The 21,487-nt window shown below is 37.3% G+C and overlaps 1 protein-coding gene across 1 annotated transcript; it reads left to right on the top strand.

Annotated features, from left to right (window-relative positions):
* The first annotated feature begins 1,396 nt into the window (after positions 1 to 1,396).
* On the top strand, positions 1,397 to 17,537 carry LOC111873171 (flocculation protein FLO11). Its single transcript, XM_023867657.2, has 5 exons — positions 1,397 to 1,885; positions 4,094 to 4,900; positions 8,977 to 9,787; positions 13,672 to 13,802; positions 13,884 to 17,537. The coding sequence occupies exons 1-5, from the start codon at positions 1,433 to 1,435 to the stop codon at positions 14,052 to 14,054; spliced, it is 2,373 nt and encodes a 790-aa protein (XP_023723425.1). The 5' UTR covers positions 1,397 to 1,432; the 3' UTR covers positions 14,055 to 17,537.
* Positions 17,538 to 21,487: the final 3,950 nt, after the last annotated feature.

The following is a 21,487-nucleotide window of genomic DNA, read 5'->3' as shown; positions in this document are numbered from 1 at the left end:
ATGCTTATACATACACATAAAAGAACTGTTCACTTGGCATTAGACTTGCAAACACATTAGGCCTCTGAGAAGAGCACAGTGCATGAAAGGTTTTGAAGTGGGGAAGTGGATTTGTGTTGCTTTGAGCAGTGAATTATAAAATGTTACTCAGCTCCGTCCAGTGTGACTGATAAAATGCTTCTTCTTTCTTTCCTTTTTAATCTTTCATCCTTGACAAAATTTGGTCTTAGAGACCATGTTCAGAAGGATATATCAATACAGGCAGAAACTGCTATTACAGTGTGTTTGGTCAATATCAGTACATACATACAATATCATTATAATTCCATGAATATAAAATTTGATCCTTTAACAACTACAGCAACGTGCATGAATACATTAAAATATTTATAAATTATTACAATAAGTCTGTTTATAAGTGTGGTTTAAAAGATTTTGTTAAAATTTTTAGAACCAATTTGGTTCGTGTCTTATATTGCCTCTTTTTAAAGGAAGTTGAGTGTCTACCACCTCGTGGTCCTGTCATTTGGTGAATAGGACTCTTGTGTTGTCCTGTTGTTCAGGCTGCGCTGTGTTATAACACAGTTGTTGTCAGTATAATGTAAATTTTCAAAAAATGTCTGTTCTGGGAACATCACGCATTTTCAGGAAGATACTGAAGTATAATTTAATTAAATTTAAAGAAGTTGTTTGAGTAAAGCCCAACAGCTTCATGGATTGTGAAACAGAATCCTCAGTGTGATATTTAAAATAAAGTTTATTTGACATCTTCAATTCACAATATAGGGGAATTAAGAAGAGTATATAGATAAATGAGCATGTTTATTTTCCTGCTAAGAGACTCAACCCTTGTTTTGCAAATGTTAAGTTTCATGTAATTAGTCAGTTACTTACAAAACCGTTATCAGGTTGCAGAAACAGACAATCATTGGAACATCTGATGACATGAAAAAATTTTAGGTCATTGGTAGAAAGAAAATATAACAGTAGCAGCATTATTAATAATAGTAATAATTCAGTTGTTTAATAGTAATAAATAATGGGTTGTGTTCCAGAGCTGTGGCACAAAGCAGATGCAACAGATGCCTTACCCCCTACCGAACCTCCTGAGAAAGTTATTAATAGTAAAAGTGGGACAAGTAAAGGAGGTGCAAGCAACCGGCTTAATATAGGTAGTGTAAAATTGAGAGTAAAGAGACCATTGACTGCGCCATGCACCAAATTGGAACATGGAACAACTAATGTGGCAGAACAGACTACATTGTCAGATGCAGAGAAAGTTCCTCATCCACACTCAGATGTTCAACATTCAGCTTCTGTCAGTAATGCAGTTCCTCTGCGGCCACCTAGCCAAGCTTCAGGATCATCATCCTCCTCTTCCGGAGAGGATTCCTCCTCCTCATCATCATCATCATCATCATCATCAACGTCCATGACTCTTTTACAGCCTGTAGTAGCCCTTACACCACTGAGTTCGCCAACTCACATGTCAAGCACACCTACTGCAACAAAATCAGGCTCATTGCCAACAACCCCTACCAGTGCCTCATCCACTTCTGCTTTCCCAAGCTTGGTGATGGACATATCTTCTTCCTCTTTCTCAACACCCAGTCCTTGTAAGAAACGGCCAAAAGTGGAACGTAAATGTCTACCTGTTAAGGAGAGAGAATATGATCCTGATAAGCACTGTGGGGTGTGGAATGGGGAGAACAGTAAGCCGTGCACACGGTCATTAACTTGCAAGTCACACCCCTTGTCCATGAGAAGAGCCGTGTCAGGGCGCAGCAAACGCTTTGACAAACTTCTGGCTGATCATCGGGCAACCAAGGATGCAGCAATTAAACTGGTGAAGACAATGTCTACAGTTCCAGTAGTGTTGAGTCAGGTAAAGATTATAAAAAGCTTTAAATTCTTGTGTTAATTTTGAAAGTAAACCAATTGCGTGAAGTCAGAAACATTTTAATATAATGTGTTCTTGTTATATGTTTATTTCATTTACCATATTACTTTGAATATAAGGCGCCCTTGAATTTAAGATTCATGAAATTTTTAAATGAAGGTTTTAGGAAAAATTTAGAAAGGAGCATTTATTTCAGTGAATTTATTTAGAATACATCAATTAAAATAACAAAATATTTTTTAGTACATTTAAAGTGAACAGTAGTGGAAAATATACCAGAATTAAATGGAATTGCAGTACATGCACATACCTTTCTGTCTTTTTTATTTAATCAGAAAGTTTGTCCAGTTATACTTCAGTTGCACTTTCATTTTCTGAAGATGATGCACCCTTGCCCCTTTGTTCATTGTCATCCCTAAGAATGTCATCTTGCTTTCCATCTTCCACATTAGACAAACAGCACTTTAAAAACGATTTTGGAATAATCTTGACTGACAGTTCTTTCCAGGCTATTAATATTCACTCCATTATTAGTGAGGCTGATGCTGTTTTTATTTTACCACTAGGTGTCAATATATGATTGTCTTTATTCAGCCAGGCATCATAGTATTTACAGACAAGATGCCTGAATGGTTTCTTAATTGACATGTCAAGTGGTTGTAATTGACTTGTCATGCCACTAGAAATTGTCACTAGATTGGTGTTTCTTTTTCTTAACCTATTACTGATTCTGTTGGAGAGATGGACACGAAATGCACTCATTACAAGCATATTCCATGGCTTTGATAACACGCCAGGCCAACATTCCCATACACATCCAAGCCAGCCGTCAACTAAAATGTCATCCATGTATTTGGCGGGGGGGCCTGAACTATAACACCTTTGCAAAAATTCACTTTTGCCACTGTCTTTATGTTGAATATTGCATATGGCGGTACTTTATTGCCATTTGCCATTTTACTTCACCAATGCATCGAAACCTGCAGCATAGCGGTTTTTTGCCTACTGTCTCAGTCACTTGTGCACCTCCGTTTCAACCTCTTCATCATCGGTGAAACTTTTGCCACCAAGGCAGTTTTTAGTGGACCAAAAAGATGGAAGTCATTGGAGTCCAAGTCTGGGCTCTAAGGCCCAGAAGTTCCCACTGTAGTTCTTGAATTCTTTCCTGGGTTGTTCAGGCTGTATAGGGTCTGGCATTGTGTTGATGAAGCAGCACCCCTCTTGCTAGTTGGCTTGGATGTTTTCTGTGAATTGCAACTCAAAGCTTCAACAGAATTTCACAGTACAACGCAGAATTCACATCTTCATCATGCTCCTGAAAGTGGGCTAACATTACAACCTGAGAATCCAAGAACATGGTAAGCATAACGTTCCCAGCTGATGGAATAACTGAAACTTTTGGTTGAAGGTGAACTGAGATGTTTTCATTGCACTGAAGCAGGCTTTGTTTCGGGTTGATAGTGATGCACGCATGATTCAACCCAAGTAACAATCCTGTTAAGCATATCTTCTTCATCTACATACCATAAGAGATGTGGCAAGACTGTCATGAAGCTGAACTGTGATGCTACTTAGTGATACACATAGAAAACCTATTACATCCCTTACAGCTGTTTTATTTCCGTTTGTGAACTATTTACTGACCCTCCCTCTTAGGAACAGTGTCTTCATATACTGCAATACTTAGTAGCTGCTTGGATAGATGTTGCCAGTTTTATATTGCATTTACATTTGCAACTACTTCCATATTTTAAATTACCCAAACCCTTTGGCATGTATTTGTTTGTCCTGTTTGTGATACAAACCAGAGACTGATTTATCATTTTGTTACACATACATTGTATATACTAATTTCATTTTTCAGGAGAGTACTAACCAAGTGTTTGTATAGAATGATTGGAAGACCTGAAGAAGATATGTGTTTTCTCTTTGTCTCTTGGAATTTATTTTTTACTCTCCCACACCTTAAATGCTGGGCAGTGTATTGTAAGGAAGAGTTGCTACAAATTGGATTGTCATTATTTTCCATTTTCTGAAGAAAATAAAATACTGTATGGGTAGCTTGTAAGTTATGAACGTGAAATTCATGGCATATCTATTTCAGATTGTGCCATGATGAGGTGTTCAGTAAACTACTTCTTTGCAACCACTTAAAACTTTTGGTACTTGAATTTTTCCATTTCATTGTTTCAGTCATCTCCTCAGGACATAGATGCAAACCAGGCCTTGTCACCCCTTCCACCCGGACGTGTTGGTGGAAGCATGCAGTTAGATATCCCTTCTTCTGCCCTGCCCACATCTCTGTCTATCCCAATGTCTTCTTCAGTCATAAATTTGAATTCTGCTCCAAATGCATCTGTGTCTGCCACTCTTACAACCACACCTCTGCCCTCCATACCTGATCTCACGATCGACACATTTGAGAATCATACAGTGCCGGCCCCTGCTTTGAAGGCACCTCTGTTGAGCACAGTGTCAAAGATGAGAGATATGTCTGGACTGGGACATTCTCCTGGACCTCCTTTGGCACAGCCATTAGTGACAGCTGCAACAGCTGTGCGGGCTCCTTCACCCATAACGACAGTGACTGTTCCTATCCCATCAGGTGCACCAGCCCCTTCTCCAGTGCCTATTACAGGGCCCACTTTTCACAATATTCCAGCTTCCCCACAGTCCCCAGGCATGACTCCATCTAGTGCAATACCTATAAACACAGATGTGGACAGTACCTGTGCGCCTGTTCCCACACCACTGAAAGATCTGTCAGCTAGTACCATACCCTCTTCTCAGTCTCCAGTGTCTGCCTCAACTGCATCCATTTCCCCCACTTCTGCCACACAAGGAATATCCATGCTGGCTCCTATACCAGCTACTTCTCTTCCACATCCTACACATGCATTTCAATCAGTACACGCTGTCACCCCTGCTGTTCAGATGTGCAATTTCCCTGCACTGTTTGAAGATGTAACTTGGTTGAAGAATCATCCACGCCCATTGGCTGTGAGTAACACTTTATGCTTATGCTAGCAAGTTTCTTTATTTGAGTTGAATGTGGTCATGTGAACTTCACATATTTATATCATAGCAAATTCTATACATCTACACAAAAGCCTCCTAAACAAGAAAATTGTGGATCACTGCAAGCTGCAGTACAGCGAAGTAATTAAATTCCACCTTAACAGTCAATTTAAGTTCTGGGAATTTCACAATATGGAGGTTTCATTCAATTTTTATATTTGCTTTTTCATCCGCATTAGTTTAAGATAACGTACCTATGCCCACAGTGAAATGTGTGATGGCTGGTTGGTATTAACTAATTTTTAAGTTTTTATTTCTGTTAACACATTCACTGTATTGTGACATCAAAATATTTTGGGTTTTTTATAACAGATATCAGATTGTTATAAAATCTTCAGTTTTTTTAATTTGAAATATATACTTCTTTAATAGAAGCATTTGTTTTTCCAGTCAGAACACTTTCCTAGGTGCATATTTAGGAGCCTCATAATTTATACTCCAAGCATTGTCAGAATGATCCAGTCAAGGAGAATGAGATGGGCAGAGCATGTAGCACACATATAGGCGGAAAAAAAGTGATTATAAAATTTTGGTAGGAAATCTGAAGGAAAAAGACCACTTTAAAGACCTAGATATAGGAGGATAATATTAAAATTGATTTTAGAGAATGGGATGATATGGATTGAACTCATCTTGCCTAGGACAGGGCCTGGTTATAGGCACATACAATCTTGGTAATTAACCTTCGGATTTCATAAAATGCTGGGAATTTCTTGAGCAGCTGAGCAACCGTTGGCTTCTCAAGAAGGACTCTGCTCCACAGAATTAACATAAACTAAACAACTCCGTGGTTTTAGTCCTCAAGTGAACTATACCGATCGAGCAACCACTGCTTGTCAACAAAGTTAATGCCTATTTTAGCAGATAGAGGGTATCACATGGTCAACGCAGCAAATCCTCATGGCCGTTAATTTCGGTTTTCTAGACCGGAGCGTCTATTTCCTTGAAATAGCTCCTCAGTTATCCTCACAAGGCTGCGTGGACCCCATTCCAGACCAACTATTTCTTGGAAAAAAATGTGGTAGCGCCAGGAATCGAACCCGGACCTTTGGATCTGTAGCCAGGGACTCTGACCACTAGACCACAGAGGCGGTCACAGAATTAACATATAACTATAAATTCTGTGTTTAATGGCCAGAAGCTTGGAATGGTGTACTGAGTATCATTTCTGGGTGTAAAAATATACCTACAGCAATAACTTTCAACCATTGCCACCACCATAGTAAAGGTAAAAATTTGTAAAGAAAAAGAATGATTTATAAGTGATTTTCAAATTAATCAGCCTAGGAGTTCCACCCTCCCATATACTAATATACAGATGGTGTGTTAAAACATCAAGTCTCATCCAAAACCTAATTCTTTTACTCTTTAATCATACTATTTGCATTCATTGCATCCTGATGCACATCCTGATGATGTGTCATGGTACACATTGTAAATAAAAGAAAAACACAAATGAAAGAGTTATAAACATTTAGTGACAAGAGTAGTAATAATGCAGGAATCAAGAATTTTCTGTAACTAAAATTGGAGAACATAGATTTCACAGATTAAACTGTTGCTATCAAATATAAGTATCATATTTCTATCCAAGTCATTCACAATAGAAACGTGATCTGTAATCATTAAATTTCAGGCCTAATGCATATTTTCTACTGGTTTGATTTCTGCCTTTCACCACTTCCCTTTGCTTTGTTTCCTTGCATGTGAACAATTTCATGCAGGAAATTACAGTTGTCTGGTTACTGCAGCAGGAGTCCTTATTGCAGGAAATGCAGAGATTGGTGATCATTTAATACTATATTTTGTGAGTACATCATATATCTTCATTCCTTTATCCACTTCACATTTGATTTTTAATTTTTTAAGCTTCACTTCTCCTTGAAAATTAATTGGTCTCTGACATTAAGGGAGGAACATAGATGTGAGGGTGTTTGAGAACAGGGTGTTGAGGAGAATATTTGGGCTGAAAAGAGATGAATTGACAAGAGGTTGAAGAAAACTGCATAATGAGGAACTTCATAACTTGTACTCTTCTCCAAGTGTAATTAGAATGATCAAGTCAAAGAGGATGAGGTGGGCATGGCATGTAGCATGAATGGGGGAGGATATTGGTGGGAAAGCCAATATTGAAACGTGCCTTAAAGAGATAGGATGGGATGGTATGGATTGGATTGATCTGCTTCAGGATAGGGACCAGTGGAGGGCTCTTGTGAACACAGTAATGAACCTTCAGGTTCCATAAAATTCTGGGAAATTCTTGAGTAGCTGCACAGTTGGCAGTTCCTCAAGAATGGCTCAGCTCCATGAATAAGTAAGTAAGAAAGATTACTTTCTTCATCATAGTTACATACCATACTTCCAGACAGACTGAAGCAGTACTCAGTAATTTTTTATTATGTTAAAGCCAAATGCGGCCAATCTCATAACAGTTACAGAACAATGACTGAATGTGACATAATAGTTTTAAGTAACAAAAATTCGAACTCCTGTTCATGTGTACTACATCATTCTCATGAAATTTATTTCCCTTTGTTTTTTCTTTTGTTTCAATAGTGTTGTGAGGTATTTAAAAAAAAAATACAATAATATATCAAAGTATGATGATGACAGAAAAAATGTCATACCCAGGAGCTTCATAATTTATAATTTTTACATAGTATTGTTGGGGTGATTGAATTGAGGATGAGCTTGGCCAGATATATAGCATGTAGAGTAAACAAGAATGCAAACATTTTGATTGGAAAGCCTTATGGATAAAGCCCACTCAGGATACTTGAGATATGGACTAGAGGATAATAGTAAAACATCTTGCAGATAGAGATGTTGGAACAAATAGATTTAACTGGTTCAGGATAAGCTTTTGTGGTCAAGAGAATTCAAGTTCCATAATGGCAAATCACTGGCAGTTATTCAGGGAATACTATATATATATATATATGTAAGAGGGAGAATGAGTTAAGTAGCCTATGCCATACTTCCAAGCTGGACTACCATCTCGTGTAAGACGGTCACAGCTGCTTATACTGCATACTGGTACTTAATGTGTATGAAGGCTGCAGAGAGGCCATACCATGCCATGGTAACCAGGTGCCAGTCAACATGGGCACAAATACACTCCATATATTCTCATACAGACTGCCTGTGTGGTCTAGTGGTCAGAGTTCCTGTCTACAGATCCAGAGGTCCGGGTTCGATTCCTGGCACTACCAGATTCTTTCTGCGAAGTGTTGGGTCTGGAAAAGGTTCATTCAGCCTCGTGAGGATAATTGAGGAGCTATTTCAAGGTAATAGCGGCTACGGTCTAGAAAACCAAAATAAACGGCCGTGGAGATTCGTTGCGCTGACTATGCGAAACCCTCTATATGCTAAAGTTGCCACTAACTTTGCCGACAACCGGCAGTCACTTGGTCGGTCAGTCAGTATAGTTAGCTTGCAGACTAAAACCATGGAATTTGTTTTTGTTGTTTGTTTTAGATTCTCATACACAGTTCCAAAATAAAATGAATTTTTTTTGTGGAAGATTAATGGTCCTAAAGAGTTTTGTCCTCTGGAATATAATGCTACATAGTCCCTTGAAAGTCAACCTACATTTTGGAGGAACATGTCACCTCTGAAGTGTCAGTTGACTTTCAATGAACTACAGTGTTACATCTCAGAAGATAGAAATCTTCTTAAACACCACTTTGAGAATGTCAAATCCTACATTAATGGCCCTCTTCACTCCAAAGGAACTTCAGTGTATCTCTACATTAAACAAGAGTTCACTTCTTTGTATATCTTATATGCAAAGAAATGCGTTCAGTTTCTATATAATTTAAATCTTGACATGAGGGAAATTGTTTCATTAATAGCATAAAAATAGAAGTATGTGTGCGTGCACACACATTTTGGATATTATATTTTATGCCACTTCTGTGTTCTCTTTCTGAGCACTGTATGTCAGTACTCTGATATATTTGTTCAGAAAAATTGTATAGTGTTTTCTTTTGTTGCAGGTGTGTTCATTTTCTGGACGTAAAGTAGGAACTTTAGTGTGTAATTCACGTAGATTGGAAGTGGTTCGTGAAGGTCTGCGAGAAGCACTAGCACATGGTCCAATCAGGTCACCACTCAGTAGTGATTTCTGTGGAAATACAGGCACAAACCATGCAGCAGGAACCATCAAAACAGTTCTTACAAACATTTGTACGAAGGGAAACTTCCTTAACTCAAGTGGAAAGATAATTTTTCCTGGTATTGGGTTGTCCAATAAAAATCACAAAATACCCATTATTCCCACCCAATCTCAGCATAATTCTTCAGCCACTGTCACAATCCCTGGTGCTCTTAAAGCAGCATTGCCAATGCCACAACATCTGACACTCAAAACAACCTTAAATCACAATGTAACATGTAATAAAGATACCATCAAGAATGGACAGTTCCACATTCCAAACATTCTGAGTGGCAGTCTCAAGAGGCATGTAGATTCATCCAAGTCAGGTGGGAATACAAATTCGAAACGAACGAAACGGAAACATGCCCAAAATGTGAACCCTGCAGAGATCATCGGCAGCTTGCTGGCAAGAAAGAACAGCCGTTTAGGGGGAAGGGGAAATCATGTGCCACTTGTGACTGTAGCCATTGCCAATGGGTTGGCAGGTGGCACAACATCAAGTCAGAGTGATACAAGTGAATCTAAGAACATTTTAAGTTCACGGGGAGGGGTCACTTCAGACTCCTTGCGGACAGATCTTCCAAAAGGAATGTCATCTAGTAATTTAAATCAGATTTCAGATGGCACAATAAATGCAACAAATGTGAAAGGTAAGCATTTAATTTAGTGATAAGAGTCTTGCAAGACGTAACAGAAATTCATTTTGGAAATTAATTATTTAGATCTTCACCTTTTCATATTTATATATTACCATTGTAATACTGTGTTTGGGGGATGTGCTAATATCAGCACAGAAATACTTGGAAGTCAGTGAAATTTTGATAAGTAAGCATGGTATAAATTTCACACAATACACAAGTTACATTCCAGTGTTTCAGAGACACTACAATAAAGACTGCTTTATTCTTCACATTATTTTCTGCTTTGTCCACAGAATAATGGGAGCAGTACAGATTCTAAATTTCACACAATACACAAGTTACATTCCAGTGTTTCAGAGACACTACAATAAAGACTGCTTTATTCTTCACATTATTTTCTGCTTTGTCCACAGAATAATGGGAACAGTACAGATTCTTTACACATTTCTTTATTAATATGGTGTTGGACCACAGAACAGACCTTCAGAACAGCTGCAGTCCTTCTTGAAATGGACTCGTAGAAGTTTTGAACAGTCTCTAGCAGAATTTTATACCATTATTCTTGAAGAACATATTCAAGTTCCTTTAGAGATGCTAGAGGTGGGAATCTGTTCCTCATTCTAGTCTCCAAAACTGACCACAGCGGTTCATTGCTATTCAAATCTGGTGATTGTGCTGGTCAAGGAAGATGCTGAAGTTCACTTTAATGGTCTTCAAACCATGACTTAACAGTTCCAGCTGTTTGAATGAGGGCATTATAATCTTGGAAAACTGAATTATTGTTTGGAAATAACGTCTGGATAATGGGATGCACCCGATTACACAGCCTGTTGACATACCCTCTTGTGATTTGGCTAAGCATAATAATGGGGCCAACAGAATGCTGTACCATGATATTGCTGCCCAAATCATCACAGAACCTCCTTCATGTTTCACAATTGGAACCAGGCATTCAAGATTGTAGGCTTCCTTGGGTGTTCCCCAAACGTGATCTCTTCCTGATATAGGGAAAAGCATGAAGGATGACTCATCTGGCCATATCACATGTGCTTTTCCAGTTGTCTGATGGCCAGATTTTATGGTTGTGACACCATTATTTACACATCTGAGCTTTACTTTGAGTACTATGAGGGTTTAGCAGTTACAGCCCTAATGTGGAAGTTGGATTTTCAAACATAAACTCTTCCTATTGTAGAGAAAGCATGAAGGATGACATCTGATCATATCAAATCCATGTTTCCAGTTGTCTGATGTCCAGGTTTTATGGTTGTGACACCATCGTTTACACATCTGAGCTTTACTTTGAGTAATCAGAGGGTTTAGCAATTACACCCCTACTGTGGATGTTGGGTTTGTGAAGCTCACATTGGACAGTTTTTGTGGAAACGCAATCTTCCTCAAGATGAATATTCACTTCTGCTGTCACCTGTGCTGCAGTCCTCAGTATACAACAACCTGTTTCTGTCAGTGTTGTTTCTCACCTACTGTTCCTCTTCAGTGATGTTGTGTATGCTGACATAACCTTAGAAACCGTCGCTCTTGATGCACTTAATAATGTGGCAGTCTTTTGTTGCAGATGCTCCAGCTAAACATGCACAAACATATCTGTCCTCTTTCAAAATCAGACAAGTCTTCTATTTTCCAATTCTTTCACATGGACTGTTACTCAATCACTAATGAACTTACACAAGCACTACAGAGTGTAAACAAATGGAAGAACAGCATTCAGTGTTGCCAACTGAATTTCTTTCAATGTCCCCAACACAAATTACATTCCTCAATTTCTTAGTATTTGCATTATTTTGTCCACCCCCTGTACATGTCACTACACTTCTTAATTACCACAGTTCCTTAACATCCTCTGCTACTAGTTCTATGCCTTCCATATGTGATATTTAAGTTCATCTCTTTTACCACTTTTATATCAGTTTAAAAATTTTGGTAAGCATTAGTCCAGTACAATAACAAACCAACTTCCAGACATTAGAGCTTAAAGATTCAACACAGGTTACACAAAAGCCTGCCAGTCGATCTGATTCTGAGCCAGCTTAGTCCAGTCCTCACTTCAGTATCTGCTTTATGAAGACCAGTTTTAATAATATACTTATCTCTTTGTCTTGGTATTACAGATAGCATTGTTTTGAGGGGCTTCATTCCACAGATTTTGTATGCACTTCTTATTTCTCTGCCAAGTTTCATATCCAACCCATTGTAACCTCCTTGACCTAACTATACTAGACATGAATATACGTAGGTCGTACCGAAAGTCATGAGCAACTTTTTTTTGCATGCAACCTAGGAACAGCAGACGAAAGAGAGTGCAGTGGTAGGTGGAACCAGCTATTGTGTTAACCTTGAGTGTCTTGTGACATCAGTAGCTTGCATCACATGACCAGTATCACTCCTAACAAAATGGCTGACAATGATATGTCATTTTGCCAGCATGCTGTCATCAAATTTCTTGTGAAAGAGGAAATCCCTGCTGCAGAAATTCACCAGAGACTTCAGCGTGCTTATGGAAGTGTGCATGGGTGCGAGCAGTGTTTGAAGATGGGTGAAACATTTTAAAGATGGGAACACTAGCATCGAAGATGAGCCTTGGAGTGGTCGTCCTCAAATAGCCTCAACTGAACACAACAAGGAAAGAGTGGATGAGATCATTCAAGATGACAGGTGTGTGACTGTGGACACAATAGCCCCAAAACTTGGAATAGGGCACAGTGCAATACAGGAGATGATTGAAAGCTTGGGCTGTAGGAAAGTTTGTGCTCGTTGGGTCCCACGGTTATTGACCGAAGACCACAAAGGTCAGCGAAAAGCCATCACCTCAGAACTGCTGCAGAGATATCGACACGAAGGCGATGATTTTTTGCTCTGTATTGTGACAGGTGACAAAAACTGGTTTCACCATTTCGAGCCTGAAACGAAACAGCAGAGTATGGAATGGCACCATTTGCATTCTCCAACAAAAAAGAAGGCAAAGACAGTGCCTTCAGCTGCAAAGGTGATGGGCACAGTCTTCTGGGATACAGAGGGGTTTATTCTGGCCAAATTCCTGGAACCTGGGCAAACCATCATTGCTGCTTGTTATGTCCAGATGCTGCACAAGCTCCATCGTGCATTGCACGATAAATGTCTGGGACAAAACATCATCATCCTGCGTGACAATGCTCGCCCCCACGCCCCTCACCTCACATTGGAAGCAATTGCAAAGATGGGGTGGGAAGTTCTTCCACATCCCTCCTATAGCCCTGATCTGGCACCCTCTGACTACCATCTTTTCGGATTTGTGAAGGATCAGCTGCGTGGACAACGTTTTGAGACAAGGGAGGCAATTCAGAAAGCAGTGCATCAGTGTCTTCAGATGGCTGGAACAGAATTTTACAGAAGGGGAATTTTCAAACTCCCAGAACGCTGGGAGAAATGTGTACAAAGAAGTGGTGATTATGTGGAAAAATAGAGAAAGGTCTGTAGATTGAGGTGGTGTATTTGGTTTGTCAGTAATAAAGCATGTTACTTTACAAAAAATTGTTGCTCATGACCTTCAGTATGACCCTCATATAATAGTAATTGGCAGCCTCTCTCATATTCAGATTTTGGCCTTGAGATTGACTGCCTCGACTGGGTTTCTCATTATTTTCCTCAGGCTTCTTACCAGAAAGATGCTAGAATGCAACTTTAAAATAAACTGAAGGGGCCAGTTTTTATGGCCCACCCCTTACATACATACATAAAATAAGCTGTAGCTGTATCATTCTTACTTCTCCGTTTTAGTATTGTATAATCTGTGAAGTTGAGAAAATATTGAGTAAAGTAAGTACAAAATATTACAAGGAGCAGGAGTTCTTTGGTATGTGATCTTTTAGAGTGTGGTTGACTTTTCCCTTTTGCAGCGGTCTCTCCAAATGTTCAGAATGTTCGGATAGCTACAACTCCCAGTACAGTTCAGTTGGCCACACCTCAGATAACATATTTGACAACTGGACCTGTCACTTTCCAACAGATTCCTGTACTAAGCTCACAGGTAAGTTGAAGTTTGAAGATACTGTCCAATATCATGTCCTGAACATGTGCATATTTTACATGAATTGGAACTGTTCTTCAGGTAATTAGTCAGATCCAGTTGCAGTCAAAAAACAGTGGGAATAGTCAGTCAATCCCATTGAAGCTGGTGAGTGGGAGTGGAGGAGTGAGTCTGGCAACAGCGACAGCTGCAACATCTGGACGTGCCATGGTTCTCCACCAGGACAAGGATTATGCTCCCTCCGAGTCTTGACTTTGAGTTTTATTTCAAGCCAAATCTCAGGAAAACCAAGTCAATGTGTTGTCAGGTAGAAATTGTTATATTGCTGTAGCCTTCTTGATCATGGTTGTCATTCTCTTTATTATGTAACTTCATCTTTCCAGTCCGACATTGGCATATAAAGTCATCGTGCTGGAACTAATAAAAACATATGTTTCTGGCAAAAGTACTTTTGAGTAATAAATTTAAGTCAGTATGTTGTGTATATTATGTAAATTAATTATGAAGTTTTTTTCCATAATGTAGTATTTATTTGGAGTTGTATAATACTAATTTTTTTATTTTACTTTTTGTAAGAACTGTACATACGTTTTAATTTGCACTGCTAGGAGAGAGAGACCCAGATTTTGTATTCCCGCCTGTTTCTGGTTCATATATAGTTAAATTTAAAGAGACTGATAACTATACTGAAATTGCATTTCAATATACATATATGTGGTTCCATTAGGTCATGTATATAATGGTGTGGTTGTTTTGTGTGCAAGGTGACTTTTCTGTGTGTCAAGTATTTAATCCATTCGAGGTGCTTTTGACCTGTTGCTTGTGGTGTTACCACTTGTGAAGGTGGTGGAATTGCAAACTAGAAGAGCTTACGATACCCAGATCACAAGGAAACAGACAGTGATTGAACCTCGAGCCAGCTGTGATATTATGTGTCCATCTTCCTGCATGGTAGAGCAATAGAAGGACTCTCAGAAACCAACTAAACCCGCAAAGTGTTCATATTTTGGTAGGAGGATCCGCATGTCAATGGTTGTTAGCTCACCACTGTTACCTCAGTCATGGGATTCTGTTTCCCTCCCCCCCTATCCTCTTCCTACATTTTATATCATCACCAATAGGTGACTGTAATATTCGTTGTTTTTCATGGAATTGGCACATATTAGGCTGATTGAAGGTTGTTACCAATGTTTAGTTTTGAAATTTTGAATGCTGGAGTATACATAAATTCTGATTTTATATTATTTTTATTTTATTTGTTATTTTACAGTGGTGTGTACTGTTACCAATTTTGATTGTTTAATTATTATATTTTGTATATCAGAGAACCTAGTGAAGCTAAAGAGGATTTAATTTTTGTGTGTTAAATTGCATAATATATTTTTATGCATAATGATTCTTTATTTGGAAGATCCTTTTTTCCATCGGTCTCTCAAGAGTATGCAAATTTCTTCATCCTAAGATCAGGCAAAAATTTGAGATGACAGTTGGTACATGGCCATTATCAACAGAATCTACATGATTTTCTGTTTTACAGAATTTAAAACAGTGTAATGCCATGCATGTGGTATGTTTTTATGCAAAATACTTCATTTCATTTTATTGGCTTAATGCACTTCCATCTACAACTAAACAGAAGTCTAATATGAATTTTCAGTGGAAATAGTGAGAGGTCAGATTATTGGATTTAAGGTCACAAGAATTTATTAGCTGCCAAACTCAAAGGGAGAGGGCCTGCAGTAGTTAAGTCACTTTGTTTCATTTGAAATGTACAGTACAGTAATATAATTTCCACTGTTTAGGTGTGATCCCAATACTGCTATTGTTTGAGTAGTAAATTTCCATGACATAACTTTAATGTTTGCACATGTAAGATTTGAATGGATTACTTTCTTGCAGTGTATGATACAGATATGTTCAACAGAAATTTAAATTTATATTATAGAATTTGATTAAATTCTTATTTATTTTTAAATATTATTGGAATATGAAATGAAGCATTTAATAATTATTCTACAGCAGATATGATAAAGTTTCTGACAGATGCAGAAGCAGCACTATGATTTAGTGTAACTCTGATGCACAATGTTATCAAGTATGACTGTGCAAAAAGGAATTCATGCTGTTTCTGTCCTGTATTCTAAAATTTTCTGTGGCTGCTGTTATTAGAAATGGTGGATGTGCATATGAAATATCACATCAGTATTCCTCATATTTTCTTCATCATTGTATTATCTATTGTGGGAAATCTCAAGGGAAACCTTATAATAAAATTCACTGTTCATGAGGTCATTGTTTGTTTATTTTCAAGTACATGTCAGTAGGGACAGAATGATTTTTGGATTTCATATTATGCTACCCATATTTTAATACAGCTAAACACATACAAAGAAAGTAATATTTGTCTTATGCTAGAAATGTAATTGTCAATGACAGAATACCTTCCTCATCATTTGTTTTGCAAAAATATACACATTGATGACTTGTGTATCTAAGAAGTTTCTTAAAGCTGGTAAACCTGCCTTCTGTTTATAGTTGGACTCCTAACATTGTGAGATCCTAAGACAATTAAGTTATATCTCTATCTTACCATTTGGTTTAGTCTGCAGAGAAAGCATGTGTGTACTGATACTTGAATCACAAAAGTAAGGATCATATGATCACAACCAAAATCAGAATAATAGTAATGTGTGAAGAAGTCCAAATGAAATGAATGCCAATACATACGAGTATATTATAGCTCTAGTTCTTCCTTTAACTGCAGCCTATATATCCTTAATCTGGTCCTCATATTAACAGGTTTTGAAACCATTACAATAACATTTTTGCAAACTTTGCTTTACGGCTGAGAAGTCAAAGTTGGCATGGATTGCGTGCAGCATCTGGCATTGTATACATGAATATGGTTGCAAGTTGTTGTGTATATATTATGAATCAGTCTTGATGTGTGCCAGTTTCACTTCTGCAGGACAATAAACTGAATTTATGTTGGGAAACTGAAAATAGTATATCAGTTGTCTTGATCTCTTACTTGTACATGTTTTTTTTGTGTGTTTGTTAAATAATTTTGGTTGTGAAAAGTGTATGCACCATACTGGAAGGCTAAATAATTTTGGTTGTGAAAAGTGTATGCACCATACTGGAAGGCTAAATAATTTTGGTTGTGAAAAGTGTATGCACCATACTGGAAGGCTAAATAATTTTGGTTGTGAAAAGTGTATGCACCATACTGGAAGGCTTTGGAAGGACACTTGCTTTCAAATGTAATTCTAAGTTATCTGGATATAAAAATTTCCGTTCCATAAAATAAGAAAAATGCTGAAGCATACATGGTAATTTCAGAAATACATTGTTGCTATAGTTTGTAAACATTGGTATTTACATGGACAGTGTGTTTGTCATCATTTCTTATTCCATTTGTAATAAGTGTACACTGGTGTAAAATTACTCATCAGTAATTGTGGTTTCAGTTTCCTCATAAGTCTACTAATCTCACTACAATCTGGTTTAATATCTTTAACATAGTTACATTTTTAAAAAAGTCTAGAACTGAGAATTGAAGGGTTTGTACCTCCATTTTTATAAAGTTGCAGGAAAGAGGTAAGAACAGTTTTTCGCTTGCTTAGATTTTTGTTATGAATACTTTCATATATGCTGTAAGTGACTGAATTTACATTATTTTTTGCACTGATATATTGGGTTTTCAGACTTTATCCATCATCCTGGTTTTTAAGATAACTAATAAAAACACAACGTTTCGGAAACTGGATCTGTTTCCGTCCTGAGGTGAAGGAAAACATCTATTCTGTTGGGTCCGTTAGAAAGAGCTAGCCTCAATCACTGGAGCAGTGATAGCTCTTTCTAACGGACCCAACAATAGGTGTTTTCCTTCACCTGAGGACGGAAACAGATCCAGTTTCCAAAACGTCGTGTTTTTATTAGTTATCTTAAAAACCAGGACGATGGATAAAGTCCGAAAACCCAATATATCAGTGTGTTATACACCATCATCAGAATCCTATAGTAACTAATTATTTTTTGCTTTTGCCTAAACCAAATGGTAACAAGAAATATTTTCATATTTTTGGCATTACACCCTTATCAGTATGTAACATTTGACTGATACTACTGATACTGATACTATGTAAACATCAATTCCAATGTGATTACACTATGTAAGATTTGAGGCTTTCACGGCGGTGACTATGAAGAAAGCAGTCTTCTGGGATTTGGCACCGTGTATATGTGGTGTTAACCGACGTTTCGGAGGAACGTATCACCTCCTCCGAAACGTCGGTTAACACCACATATACACGGTGCCAAATCCCAGAAGACTGCTTTCTTCGTGATTACACTATGTTAACATACTGGAAAATTCGCATTGCAGCTAGCAGCAGGAATGGTTACAGTCCTTTATCTGAGTCAGCTCTATGGAAATATGTCTGTCTCGCATTCAGAATATTCTAAGAGAGCATCTCAGTTGAATGCACTTATTTTCTTCTTCATTCTTCCTGATGCTGCATTTCTAAAATACTTGAACATGAAATATTGCATTAGAGTGTTTCATTAAAGTGCCGTTATGAATGCTATGAAAGCATCATAATTGCAGAGTAATTGGACTACGCAAAGTTTTCTAATTTATTTGCAATTTTTCATATGTCATTAGTTAATATTTTCTTAATAGTGATAGATACCTTTTATACGTCATACCCATTTTGAGCCATTTTTGAGAAATTTGAAATTATAATTTGCGTATAAGACACCAGATATTGCCATCATCAAACTTGGGCATTATAGTAGACCATATGGATCGAAATAAAATTTGTATAACTTTTGTAGTAGACCTCTATACCAGATTTTTTCAAGATCAGTAAGTGATTTGGGTAATTGAACACATAGACATTATCACCTCATTCTGCATTCATTTTATGTATTGAGTTCACAGAGTGCACAAAAATTAATATGGTTATGAACCTGTTACACTGGAGAGCCAGAGACATTAGGGTCTTTCAAAGTTGGAAATATTATCTGCTCTTAGGGAGAGCAGTGTTTCATTTCTTCTAGTCATTCTTGAAGTGATGATGAGGAAGACTGTTAGTTCCGTTATCTTCTATTATGAGGTCAGAAGCAAAATTTGTACCAGAAATTCCCCATCTTCATTTGTTAGGCCCATACAATTGAGATAACAAAAAGGGGAAATTATTTTTTAAGCCTTTTTGCAGTAACATTAATTTTCATCTTTCTCTGCACAAGGAAGAAGTACTACAAATTACTCACCAAAATTATTCTCATTTTTGTAGTTTTTGCTAGTATTCTTTTATGAATCACTGTCACCATTATTGCTGCAAACAGTCAATACCATTCCAGTTAAGCATGAAAATATTAATAGAAGATGTAGTCTGTTAAAATAGATGCATACATTGAAAATATACTTCATGTCTTACTCTATTAGAGCTCTGAATTTGTTAGTGTTAGTTATCTGTTCTGTCTTCATAAATAAGTTAAGCTTCATAAGTTACAGATTTCAATCCAATAATTTTACAGTATTTGATAAAGTGCTCAATATTGTCCCTACCATCTCTGGTACATCCTGTAAGTTTTGTGTGAAGAGGTACCCCATGGAAGTTGTATCTCCTGCACTTGTATGGTGCAGGCATAAACTGTTTGGTCATAATGTATTCAAGAGCTTCAGCTTTCAGGTTATTATAACCAGAAACTATATTTTTCAAAAGGAATACTAAAATATTAAAATTGTAGAATTTTTTGGCCAGCTGACTAATTGTAAAATACGTCTTTTACTGTGGACTTGATAAAATTCCTTCCAGGTCCAGCTCCAGCCAAAAATCTTTCCCTGTATTATGAACATTAACATATTTTTTCTGTTAGAGCTAAATAGTAAGTAGCGCTCAGCTGTTAAACCTTAATCCATTAGGAAAAATACTGAACACCTGTATCTAATAGCTGGTATCTATTGGGCAGTAACATAGAAAAGCAGATAACCAATGGGCAGATCATCTTGTTAACATATCATCATCTCTTGAGTTTCGAGTTTTAATTAATCCTTGAAAAAAACAGTGAACATGGAGAGGCCAGTCATGTCATTGTAATAATTATTGCTTCTGCAGTTTCTGCCTTGATGGTGAATTTAATTGACTTCACTCTTGCAGGTCTCCATATACCAAGATTCTGGATAGACTGTAGGGTAATTACAGTAATTCATTTTAATATTTCAGGTTAAATGACTTAATATGAAATGTTGGTCCAGATTTTTTTTTAATTCGCTTAGTGGTGGGTGGAGTCCAACTGGGTCCACTTGGCATGGCGGCCACTGATTGGCGTATTGTAGCCTGCCCTGGGTGCTATGATGATGGAGAATTGGTGGAATGAAGATTGGCAGGGGAAACCGAAGTACTCAAGAGAAAACCTGCCCCAGCACCACTTTGTCCACCACAAATCCCACTTGACCAGACTCGGGATCGAACCCGGGCCACCACAGTGGGAAGCCAGCAACTAACCACTTGAGCTATGGTGCTGCCTTGGTCCAGAATTAGTTATGTTTATTATGTGAACTGGAATTTACACGTGGGTGTAATGCCTTTCAGACATCTGTTTATGTACCAGCTAGGTTAAGGATTTCTAGCTCTTTCTCAGCATTTTCAAGTTGAATTCCAACTTGGCCCTTAACCACTGGAGTATTAAAAGGCTTTTAATTACGTAATTGTTTGTCTGTGATTTAAAAATATTACAATAATATCTTCAGTTTGGTTCACATTACAGATGACATGAAAGAAATTCTTACAAATACTGAGATTATAATTTATCCAGGCTGCTCTACATTCACTGATTTTATGATAGAAATGTTGGAACTTTATCACTCAGTTCTTAAAGCAAAAACTTTGATGTCACTTATGTAAGGAAATATGTGACTGATGCATATAGAAAAACACAGGTTCTGATTTTAAAATTAAAGTGTTAAGTTACTGACAAACTTAGTAATGCCTATGAAAGTGTGCATGAGAAAATGTTTAAACCTTCATTTTGACCATCAGTTTTCATTAAAATTAAGTGTTTCTTTCATACCAGAACTGCCTGAGGTGGTGCATGGATTGTCACAGTCCTTTCATATTTTTCTTCTGTATTATCTAAAGTTAAGAAATTATTTTGATATAAAATATGATCTTGAGATCTGTAAGCGCAAATGGATTCACCAGTATATGCCTTCCAGTTGAATTGTCTGTTATTTTATCATACAGTGATGCACAACATTATCGTATGATTTATAATGGAAAAAATACAACAGCCTCCAAATAAGCCCCAGCAAAAATGCACTGTAAGAATATGCCACAGTGAGGGAGGGATGAGTCAAGAGTGCTGACAGAAAGAAGGGTCCTAAAAGAATAGAATCACTATGGTTATTTGTATGAATATTTCACAATCTTTTGTTGTGTCTTGGAACCCCCTTAAAAAGAAAATTTTCAGGGCAAAATGACAAAAGAGAATTATATTTTTCAGTTTAGGAACAATTTTGCTTGATGTAGCTCAGAACAGTATTAACTAAGATGCACTGTTTCATATTAACAGATAACTTCTTTTACTATCTTCTGATGTTTGTATTTCTTTAACTTAAAAGCAGAATACTGTTAAGTTTATCTTCTTTAGCACCATAATGTAAAACTGCTTTGCAC

This window comes from Cryptotermes secundus, unplaced genomic scaffold, assembly GCF_002891405.2.
Source record: "Cryptotermes secundus unplaced genomic scaffold, Csec_1.0 scaffold344, whole genome shotgun sequence".
Classification (NCBI taxonomy): Eukaryota; Metazoa; Arthropoda; class Insecta; order Blattodea; family Kalotermitidae; genus Cryptotermes; species Cryptotermes secundus.
Note: the sequence above shows the minus strand (reverse complement) of the source record. Positions and strands in the feature narration are given on the sequence as shown.

What these genes read in the sequence shown, in the direction of transcription:
- LOC111873171 (XM_023867657.2), top strand. Translation starts at nt 1,433, where the DNA reads ATGACTCTTTTACAGCCTGTAGTAGCCCTTACACCACTGAGTTCGCCA. An exon ending in ATCATCCACGCCCATTGGCT is followed by an intron (nt 4,901 to 8,976) that starts GTGAGTAACACT and finishes CTTTTGTTGCAG; the next exon opens with GTGTGTTCATTTTCTGGACG. An exon ending in AAATGCAACAAATGTGAAAG is followed by an intron (nt 9,788 to 13,671) that starts GTAAGCATTTAA and finishes TCCCTTTTGCAG; the next exon opens with CGGTCTCTCCAAATGTTCAG.